This window comes from Aspergillus aculeatus (genome assembly GCF_001890905.1).
Source record: "Aspergillus aculeatus ATCC 16872 unplaced genomic scaffold ASPACscaffold_6, whole genome shotgun sequence".
In the NCBI taxonomy this organism is placed as follows: domain Eukaryota; kingdom Fungi; phylum Ascomycota; class Eurotiomycetes; order Eurotiales; family Aspergillaceae; genus Aspergillus; species Aspergillus aculeatus.
Window position 1 is genome coordinate 1,446,734 of NW_017962981.1, and position 11,130 is coordinate 1,457,863.

Genomic DNA, 11,130 nt, shown 5'->3' on the forward strand with positions numbered 1-11,130 from the left:
GCCCCCAATTGTTGTAGTCCCTTAAATCCCAAGTTGATGGAAGAGGGCTTAGGGAAAATGGGTAGGTAGTCGATCGATCCTCACGGTCGAGATCATGGACGGATTGAATTGGATGTATGTTATATTGGACTAGTGCATTTCCCGGGACCCAAGGGGAGGGATATCGGGGAGGGGAAGTCAAAACGGGGCAGGATTCAAAGAAGGGAGGGGAGAACAGAACTTGAGGGGGAAGAGAGAGAGAGAGAGAGAGAGAGAGAGGAGGAGAGAGTGAGGAGGGAGGGAGGAGGGAGGAGGAGGAGGGAGGGATGTGGGGGAAGGAGGCAAAAAGAGGATGAAGATAGAAACTCGAGTCAAGACCACCGCAGACAGGAAACGTGAAAAGTCAGAAGCTTGGGTTGAAGGAGTGAGAATTATAGGTATGCAGCAACATCAGCGGTAGCAGACGAGAGCGAACGAACGAGATCCGAAAGAATCACTTTACTCACTACCTAACAGAGTACTTCAAGTTCCCAAGTTCCTTTTCTTCCCTTCCACCAGGTCCTAACCTACTCGTACAATACCTACAGTACCTACAATGGAGTACTAAACTAACAACTTCTTACCTACTACAACTACACTAACTAACCAGCTGGGATCCCGACCAGTCCACATCCTCGCCCCTAGTCCCGATGGGTTAATATGACGGATCCTCCTCCATCCAACCCAGACAAGCCAAAAGACCCAGAGATGCTGGCTAGCAGATTCGGCAACATGATCATATGGAGCGAGGTAGGCAGTCTTCTCCAAATCTTGGACTCTTCTTGACTGTCTCTCTACTTCTTCACTCCTCACTCTTCACAAGTTCAATCTTCCCCGTTCATCCATTCTCAAATTCTGATATGCCTTTAAGTCCGGTTTCTGAATGGGTGACCGGCCAGGGTGACCGGGCGCCGTCATAGCCTGGAGGTCAGGAGCATCCTCTCCGGGAACAGCAGACTGGCAGAGGCCGGGGCGTGGTTCTACTTCCTCCCTGGGCGGTTGCTGACTAGGTAGTTGCTGATAACCCATTGTTCCCCTTGCTCGCAGGCGGCGCATTTGACCCGTTGGGGGGATCTACGTTATTCGACTGGGTTTAGCGGAAATACCTTAGTCCCATCGCTCTCGGATGCTTGTCGTGGGCCCTTAGAAGAGGAAATGCTGCTGCTGTGGGCCGAACGACCCGATACGAAGAAAGAATGATGGTACATCGGGACAGGGAAGGGGGGTTCTCAGCCATGGGCCGAGGAGGGCGATATATGATGAGGCAAGCGCCCAACAATTAAGACAAGGGTCGACCGGCCGGGGAGAAATCTGACGAAACTTAAATGAAGAAGTGCGACTGAGACGGAGGGAGGAGAGGGATGCTAAGAGCAGAGGAAGAATCAAAGACCGGACAGGACAGACTTTGCTCGGCTCCGTACACCGCAGAAGATGGAAGGTGGAGGGAGTGTGGATGGACAGAAAAATAAAATAAAAATAAAAATAAGAGGGTATGTACGTATGTATGTATGTTTTATGTTTTTATCTGTGGCAGGAATGTTGTCACGTAGGGCAGCGCATGCGCGTTGAATCTGAAATCCTGAGCGCCAAGTCTATTCCGCGTTCGGGCTGGAGTGTTTAAGTAAAGACCACCACATCTGTTGGATCGTATTCGACTGCAAGAGCCACATGTTTGATATATCTAGGCAGCACATGGTCTATACCCAGGGAACTGGACAGGGGATTTGGAGGTCGAGGATATTCGGAATGACCCATGAAGAGCGATACCGCACTATGTTTAGGACATTACAGGGAACTTCTCGAAACAAGCACCGGCCAGATAAGTAGGTACAGCACTTGGTAGTATTATTAGAGTAACCGACTAACAACTTTCCGCCTCCCCCTTGAGCTCGGTCTTTTGGCTCCTCGGCTCTGAGCATGATATAGAGCTGTATTTTCCTCTTAGAGTTGAGGCATCAGGATGCATGCTTGGATATTCTGCCCGTTGGGTTCCCAGTTTTCTTTCTCGTTTATCGAATTTTAGGGTCTGTCCACCATCATTCCCGATTTTACCGGGGCACGGGAGGTCCACGGTCAGAAAGGGGAGGGGCATTTTGTGCAAAAGTGGCTCCGTACGACCAAAGAAAGAACTGGAGGCATGGAGACGTCCGGCACAATGCTAAGCCATTTTAGACTAGGTAGACAACCGAAAACTCGGATCAGAACAATACAGCGAAAAGGGAGAGGGCTGTCGGTACCGTGGCTCCTCTTGACCTGCAGTACTAATTGACTAGTGATGATTAGTAGCGGAACACTGTATATGTAGTAGATCATTCGAACGTGTCGGTCTGACGGACTGACTGACTGACTGACTGACTGACTGACTGACTATCAGTCTGTCTGTGTCTGTGATAGACTAGTGTACTGTACAGCATGGGGTGAACCTCATGCGAACTACCCCGTAAACCAAACCCTCTATCGTCGGGTTTCTTTCATTATTGTACAGTACGGCATGCAAAATCACGGCCTCCTACCGGGAGAACCCACTAGGACTTGGCTTCTTCCCACGCACGCGAAAAGAAGTGGTTGGATGGTCGCGTGTGGTCGGAGTTGACTTTGACGAGAAGAAGTGATGTGATAACAACACTAAGCAGAAATCCTTCGGCGACGGCGGGAATACCGAGGACTGAGTACTGAGTAATATGGCCAAAGCCGCCAGAACCCTTAGCGCGATTCCCTTGTACCTTTCTTTCTCTATAGGTGACCTCCCCTCCCTCCCCCTCTCCCCGCGACAGCGGATCGTCTGAGTAGCATGGACGCGGCGGCTCTTTCTTGGCCTTCAACATTGTGAACAATAGAGACATATGTTGTTCTGTTACAGTGCCTAGGGCGAAACGGACACGCCCTCAGCTTCGTTAGATGCAAATTCTCTGTGCTAGGGGTAGTTAATAAGTTGTGTTCACTTACATCATCCCGATGGCTGTCGGCTGCCATGAACTTGGCTGGTAGGCATCCAAGTGACCCAGACAACTTACGTACCTTGGAAACACCTGGGTTTATGAACATTCATTCAGTCAGCTCATTTACGCCAAATGATTTGCTGCCGCACTGCTTTTTGTCGCCACCTTCCAATCGCCTACTTAGCCGGGCACATGAGACCGGTTGATATTTGCGACTGGACAATCATCTTGCAATGCATACAGTGCTATCTTTACCCGTCTCCTCTGTCCCATGAGGGAGGTAGATTGGATTTGCTGAAGCGACGGTGAAATGCAAGAATATGAGCCCTGCCGAAAAAAAGGAAAAAGGAAAAGCAAGATCAGTCGCATCAGGCGGACAACTGTGCCAGCTCTAGCTCATGTGTCAAACCGTGTATCCGATGTAATGTGGGAATCGCAAACGCGGCATGCTGACGGAACTAGATCGTCCCATAGGGTGGTAACTATGGGGAGGGACAGGTTGTAGCACTAGGAACTATGCTATAGGAACTGACACTCACTTAGTAGTATTAGCGCCTGCAGAGGACGGGTATGGAACTGCGCAATCAAACGGCTAAACCTCCCACAGGGTCTCCCTGCCAGACTAACATCAGTCACAATATATATTTTAGCTGTATCGCGCCCACAAGTTACGACTTAATTAACCTCTTCCAACTTTCTCAATGAGAGCTTGAGGAAACCGAACTCAAATGATGCCTCGGGAATTGTTTGGTTGGTACGGCGTACAGTACGGAGAATATGTTCGATCAGGTTCGTTCAAGCGGGAGTGGCCACAACAAAGTGGAGTCTTTAATCGCTCTTTTGAATTTAATTTTTCTCTTCTTGTTTTCACTACGTAGACCTCCTTTGCTGCGATTCTGTTTCGGGTCTGGCGTCCCCGGGTCCATCGCTGTGATGACCAGCCTGAGCCAGTGTATGTGACCGTTTTCGGGCAGGCCATCCGTGGCAGTAGGCGGACTGGTAGCCACGAATGTATATATCTCATCGCAGGCCTGAGCTCAAACATGAGGGAAAGTTGGAATGAGACATGGGGGAAGGGACAGCCAAACTGAGTCCTTTACCAACAACACCCAAGGGCAAAGGGGGACCGGAGGAGGGTGGTATCAGTACTGATCGGTAAGCCACCTATCCCACAATCGATGTTCCGGCTGTTGCTGTTGGTGCTCTGAACTGTGCACCAAGTCGGAGGCTGCCAGCAGTGCCAGGTGCCTTTCAGTCTAGACCATCTCAGGCAAGTTGTGGGCAGAGCCCGCCAGGCGGGCGGACTCACCAGACTGATAAGTGTCAGGTGATCGCAGGTAACCAAAACAGCTTCCATCTGCGGGAGGTGCAGATAAGTCGACCAAGAGAAAGTCAAAGTGAAGGCGGTAAGAGTGCATAAGTCTATGTATGCATACGCACTCATGGATGAGGCGAGAGGATGATTGTCTGGCTCAAATGAACAAGCTGGCCTGGTCGCCCTTGCTCATCTTTCTGTGGCAATGCGTGACGGATTTTAGATGGTGCCCTCCATGCGGTGTCTGTGCTCGACTATCAATACGGAGTGCATCTTCTTGTATTAGACGACGATGGAGCTAAGAGCCAAGGAGTTCCTGGCGACTGTTAAGTTACCTAGTAATTAGTTAGCCTCACCTTGTAAAAAAACCTCGGTCACGTTATGATACCGACACAGAGACAGCCAGACAATGCAAACGCATGCCGGTGTCGGCTTGACTAGCAGTGCTAGCAAGCACTGGACTGGGCGGATCAGCAGGGCTCCGATTAGCGGGTAAAGACGATCCAGGAACATTTCCGCGGCGGTCGGGTCTGGCTTGTGCAGGAGGAATGGCTTACTTAGTCGGTTCAATGTAAGTTAGTTGATGGTTGGTGGTTACATACAATACATACAGTCTAAGTTGTGTCCGTAGTATACTGCTACCGGCCAGCCTGAGGCAGCAGCAGATGTGGTCCACCCCGCCGCGGGCTCATCTTCCATTCAAAGTCTCCCCGTCGGGGATGCAGTTTCCGATCTGAGCGCGTTGCAATTCACGCGCGTTCTTGGTAACTTATTTGGTTACGCTCCCCGAGCCGGTGATTGATCTTTACTTCTTCACCCAACTCCATCGCCTGATATCTCACTTTGAGCTGATTTTGTCACTACCAAGTGAACTTTGGCAGAAAGAAGATTGATCATTTGGCATTTGAACCACTCATACACCTATTCCCCACCCCTACCCGCGTCAATGAATCTGTGAAACATTCTAAACATTCTATATAACTAATTTGTCATCCATGGGATCTCATACTACGGCTCTCACTCATCTCAAACAATAATCATTTCATTGCAAGGCATGTCTGCGCCATCTGGACAGTCCCTCCAGACCTACGGCTTCCAGACTTCCGTCGACATCGCACGCCAGAACACATACGACATAGCTCCTGTGGCTGGACAAAAGCGACCTGCAGAGCATTCCACAAGCAACAACAACCCGCTTTCAAGTGCAAAGCAGCCTGCCAACTTCAATGAATTAGCCGGTCAACCGGTAGATTTCATAAGGCCTTCGCTAGAACTGCCTAGAGGTCGTTTAGTTGCCAGTGATATTCGCTCGGCTGCAGCCAATGTCCCTGATAGAGATCCACCGCTTCGTTCTATGCGAAGTGCCGAAGAAGATTCTGCCGATCATCCTCTGTTGTCTCTGAGCAATCCTGTGTACGGACTACCGTCCGTTTTAGCCGCAAATTGGGCGGCTATCGGACTTAAGAACATATACCAATGGCAAGCATCGTGCCTGCTGACTCCAGGACTGCTCGATGGCAGCCGACACCTGGTGTATACTGCTCCCACCGGCGGAGGAAAATCGCTTGTTGCCGACGTTCTCATGATTAAGCGCATCGTCGATAACCCGGGCCGCAAGGCAATTCTGGTCCTTCCATATGTAGCGCTGGTACAAGAGAAACTGAAGTGGCTAAGACGTCTCGTACAAGATGTTGAGAAAAACATCAGCGACCCCGACGAGAAGGTGGACAATACGAGACCATATCACCAGCGCTGGCGCAAATTACAAAAGTCGATTCGTGTGACAGGCTACTTTGGGGGAAGCAGAACTGCTGCGTCCTGGGCTGACACGGACATTGCCGTCTGTACCATCGAGAAGGTGTGGCCAATATCCTCTACTAGTCCCAGAGAACTTCTCCCCCATAATTCATGGATGCTAACCAGGCCATCTTACAAGGCGAACTCCCTGATCAACACTGCCATTGAAGAATGTAGTATCGGGGAGCTGGGCGTAGTTGTTCTAGATGAGCTACATATGCTTGACGATGAGCACCGTGGATACCTTCTGGAACTGATGGTTACAAAACTGCTGCTCCTGCGACAGAACATCCAGATCATTGGGATGAGTGCTACACTATCGGTGAGCTACGAAGTACCATTCAGACATGAGCAGCGTCACCCTGACATAGGCCTAGAATACCGAGATGTTGGCGGAGTGGATGAATGCAGTTTACCACGTATCAACTTACCGCCCGGTTCCAATTGACGAATACCTCGTTTACGAGAATGCGATCTATCCCGCCGCAACCTCGAGGCAATTGTTTCAGACAATATCACGACTGAAGTCAGCTCCAACGCAATCTCTCGTTGAGACTATGCCTCCTCATCGCATCGTTGCCCCCTCAGCCTTTCGAGAACTTGCGAATGCCATGACAAACGCGACAGTCGCCTTGGCCATTGACACGGCATCTGCTGGGTATGGTGCTTTGGTATTTTGTGGCAGTCGACAGGCTTGCCAGATCCAAGCGGCGATCATCAGTGAAGCTATGCCAGCCCCTGGGGAGAACACGGAAGACTTGAACAAACGACTGGACCTGGTTGCCGAACTCCGGAGCCTTCCCAGCGGCCTAGACCCTGCTCTTGAAAATACCCTCGTTAGAGGCGTCGGCTTTCACCGTAAGAATACCTCATATTGGGGCTCAGAACCAAGGCTGAAATATCGGGTAGATGCAGGCATGACGACTGAGGAGCGCGAACTGATTGCACAGGCTTATGACCAGGGTGCTCTCAGAGTGCTTATAGCGACTTGCAGCTTGGCCGCTGGCGTCAATTTACCCGCCAGACGGGTTTTGATCAATGGGGCACGCATGGGCCGAGAACTCGTCGGGCCCGCCATGCTGTGAGTACTCTCCCCCAATCATTAGTAGCGCGAGCTGACCAAGAAAGACGACAAATGTGCGGAAGAGCCGGTCGCAAGGGAAAGGACGAAGCGGGCGAGACGTATCTCATATGTGGCAATAGTGACCTACAAGCTGTCTGTGACCTTCTCGAAGCTGACATGCCGGCCATTGAAAGCTGTCTAGCTCCGGAGAAGAGAGGCCTCAAAAGGTATGCCCTTGGTTTCAGCTCCCTTCAAGGCTTGCTGCTGACGACGTACAAGGGCCCTCTTAGAAGCCCTCGCTACCGGCCTCGTATCCGGGTATGACGCAATCAAGGAATATGTCAGGTGCACCTTGCTTTACCGAACAGTGGACAGAAAGCTAGCCTATAGTATCATGCAATCTGCACTCCAAGAATTGGTCAAGGAAGAACTCGTGCATGTTGATGATGATGAATCATCATATTCAGCGACACAGCTTGGACAGGCTGTAGTCGCGTCCGCATTTGCACCCGAAGATGGTTTATTTGTCCATGAAGAGTTGAAACGGGCTCTGCAAGCTTTCGTCATGGATGGCGATATGCATATATTCTATATGTTCACGCCCCTCCGATTAGCTGCTGGGACTCACATCAATTGGCGCATTTTTCGAGATCAGCTTGATAATCTGGATGAAAGTGGGCTGCGTGCCCTTCAATTTGTTGGCGTCCAACCTGGATTTGTGAATTACATGTATGATGGATTCCCGACTTTCACGGTGTTCGGACTTGATGGCGCTAACAGCTCACAGGGCCCAGAGCGGCGGGTCGCTCAAAGAAAATTCAACAGAGCAGATCAAGCAAGCCAGAATCTATCAGCGGGCATATACTGCATTTCAGCTTCGTGATCTGAGCAATGAGGTTCCGTTGTCAGTCATCGCATCTCGGTACCAGATACCACGGGGCTCTGTCCAGAGCCTGGCACAGCAATGCCACGGGTTTGCTGCAGGTATTGTCAAATTTTGTCAACGCATGGGTTGGGGAATGTTGGCTGCAGTTTTGGATCATATGCAGGATCGCTTAGAGGCTGGGGCCCGGGCTGACCTACTCGAAATGGCACAGGTTACGTATGTCAAGGGTTGGACTGCCAGGCTACTCCGAGAAAATGGTTACCGGAATCTGAGGGCCCTGGCAGAAGCGGACTCGAAGGATCTGGTCCCTATTTTGATGATGGTTCGCCAAATCCTTGTTACCCCCTAACCGCAAGATGCTCATAATGAATTAGGTAAACCCGCGCAAAGCCCAGAAAAGCCAGCTTCATCCTGCAGAAGCCGAGCGCTATGCGAAGAAGCTTTTAGCCAAAGCAGAAATCATCATTGGGTCGGCCAACAAGGTCTGGGGTACGTCAAGTCAACTCCTTGGTTCACAATCATGACGCTAATTTTTAGCTCCAATCAAACTAGAACGCGAGATGCAGGTTGAGATAGATGAATAAAAAATCACCGAACCAGATCGTATATACTTGGACGTAATTGACAAGAGTCGTTCACAATCGACGATCGGCCAATGCCGGCAGTTTCGGACACTTGGCATGGTCGATCCGCTAAGATTGCTTCTATCAAACCATCCAGAACGACTGCAGTGCTGATAGTCACCGAGCTTACTTCATTTGAAAGAACTTGACTACCTTGGAAATACGATTGTGAGCAACACACCGACCAGCGATGCTCGCCAGCCTAGAGAACCTCGTTTTCACACCCCATTGAGCAGACTTTGCGCGGCAATCGGCTGACCCTGGTCGACAAAATCCAGCAAAATAACGTTTGGTAGCTGACCATAAATGGAAAGGCATAGATCGGCTTGAGCTCCAATACTGCCCTCGCCTGACACTGCGTTGGTCTCGGCTGCATGCTCCCGATCTGGGATCAAGATGCCCAGGATATCGATATCCAAAAAGTGATTAACAATGTACATCCGACCGGTCGCTGAAGCCCCCGACGGCCGATCAATGCTACAGATGGGAAACGAGGCATCGGTCACATCATATGGCGTTTCGAAAAAGTAAGCGAATTCATCGAGGATATAAGGAACCGCTGTGGCATTGGCACCATAATCTGAGCGAGCTTGTAAGTCATCGTTGCGATAACCGAGGATGATCACGTACCTAAAAAAGTTATCAATCGCGTGCCATTACCGATCAGCTCTCGCAGAGTTGGCCAGGCGTTGATGGCTAGAGTGCTTGGCGATGACTTCGGCACAAATGCATAGTCGGCGATGGCCGCGCTCTCGAATGCCTCGGCGAAATGAGTCACTGGTAGACTATCACCATTTGTCAGGAGCAAGGTCACGACTTCATCTGGATTGTCGTCCAGCCAGGTCTTGACGGTGGTCAAATACGACTCCAAGCTCCCGGCGTATTCAAGGAGACATGAAGTATGGCAAAGGAGGATCGTTTCATTGTCAATCGACTGGTGCGTCTGGCCTTGAAGAAAACGAATCCCAAGGTCCAGTTGCTCGGTGACGTCGATGTTTTGGTTCTGCTGAAGAAGGGGCCCTACAAAGGGACTGTCGTGGGCGCCAACCTGCGTTACATTCGAGTAGATCCGGTCGCAGTAGGCCGACTGACCGTTGCAGGTTGACTGGGCCAGAACGGAAAGCACGAGAGATGTAGTCGCGGCTAAGCCGAGAACAACAGGTGAGAAGAACATTTTGAACCAGGACGAGCTACTTCTATCAAGAAGAGTAGAGCTGCAGAAGTTATTGGGATTTTCGGGGTTTTATATACTCTCCCCGAGTTACACATTATTGTGCTGGATGACCAAATCATGGGATGCGGTAGTTGGAGGGTGAGGGCAACCCCGACGCTTGTGACGCTGGACCGTGAGCTACCCGGACAAAATAGATTAGACTCTTCAGCAAGAATGTGATTGTGATGAGGAGTACAGGAAGGAGTGTGCGGAATGGGTGGATAAATAGACAATCCCCCCCCCCTGTCGAGAGGGGAAATTGGAGCTAGTTGTATAGAGTCGGCGGCGCACGTGCAAGTTCTCGCAACGTTGAACCATCCATTCATTGCTTAATTGTTCTAGGATATAGTACCCTCATGATCCTGTCGAGCCATCTGGTATCATGCCAGGCGAGACAAGTACCTCCTGATGTACTGTTAGCCACAAATAGGGTTAGCCCAGTCAAAGAATGTTTTTGTTGATGGTAACTAACTGGCAACAACAATGCCTGCCTAGAACATCGATATTGAAAGAGGCTGGAGTCCCATGTTATGTGCTTATCCAAACAAGTGAGATAGATAGTTGCCCTTTAAACAGGATTTATTGAGTACTATCTTGCCCTCCCGTGTATAGCTAGCAAATACTAGGAGTTAAACTCAAAGTTGAAAAGTTGATACATAGAGTAGTTATTAATGTCAATGTTTCTGATCTCCACGCCAGAATATCCCTGCCTTAAGGCACCCAAGATAAAGGATAAAGGCAGCAAGGCAGTAAGTGGATGGGCGGTGCTGACCTCCGAGTCGGGGAGTCTCTGCTACGCTTCTTGATCTTAACGTCAACAGCAAGCAATCGATTTGATCCTTGTTGGATCCTCACCTTCTTCATGACTACCTAGTAGTTATTCCCAGCTAAGGTAACGGGTACAGTACATACACAGTATATACACCACACAGTATTCCGATGTTGTTGCTCCCCACTGCCAGAAAACTAGCGCCCCCAGCACCCGCTCTAGTTTAGTGCTGGTGAACCACTGCCTCTCTGCCTGCGGCACCTTCCATCTTCCCACCTTGTCTACCTTAACCGTACTCTCTCACAACACTTCCTCCTCCTCCTCCGCCTCCTCGTTTTGGTCCCCTGTCATACCTTCACCAACCACCCCCCCTCCCTCATCACGACGCCTCTCACCTCCCACCTCCCACTAATATCTGGGTCTTGCACAAAAACAAGCTGGGAGAGATGGTCATTCGATCCTGCTGCCGATGAGCTCCATGATCGAGACCCAGTAATGACTGGGCAC

The 11,130-nt window shown here is 50.3% G+C and overlaps 2 protein-coding genes across 2 annotated transcripts; one reads left to right on the forward strand and one right to left on the reverse strand.

The window, feature by feature from the left end:
• Positions 1-5,326: 5,326 nt before the first annotated feature.
• On the forward strand, positions 5,327-8,589 carry ASPACDRAFT_59841 (DEAD/DEAH box helicase; the record flags this gene model as incomplete). The annotated part of the gene is made up of 8 exons (XM_020203494.1): positions 5,327-6,391; positions 6,447-6,927; positions 6,979-7,150; positions 7,198-7,359; positions 7,412-7,861; positions 7,920-8,340; positions 8,393-8,507; positions 8,585-8,589. The coding sequence occupies 8 exons, from the start codon at positions 5,327-5,329 to the stop codon at positions 8,587-8,589; spliced, it is 2,871 nt and encodes a 956-aa protein (XP_020057381.1).
• A 270-nt stretch (positions 8,590-8,859) lies between these two features.
• Positions 8,860-9,815, reverse strand: ASPACDRAFT_42542 (uncharacterized protein; the record flags this gene model as incomplete). Its single annotated transcript, XM_020201119.1, has 2 exons — positions 8,860-9,221; positions 9,272-9,815. 2 exons carry the CDS (start codon positions 9,813-9,815, stop codon positions 8,860-8,862), a joined length of 906 nt encoding a protein of 301 aa, XP_020057382.1.
• Positions 9,816-11,130: the final 1,315 nt, after the last annotated feature.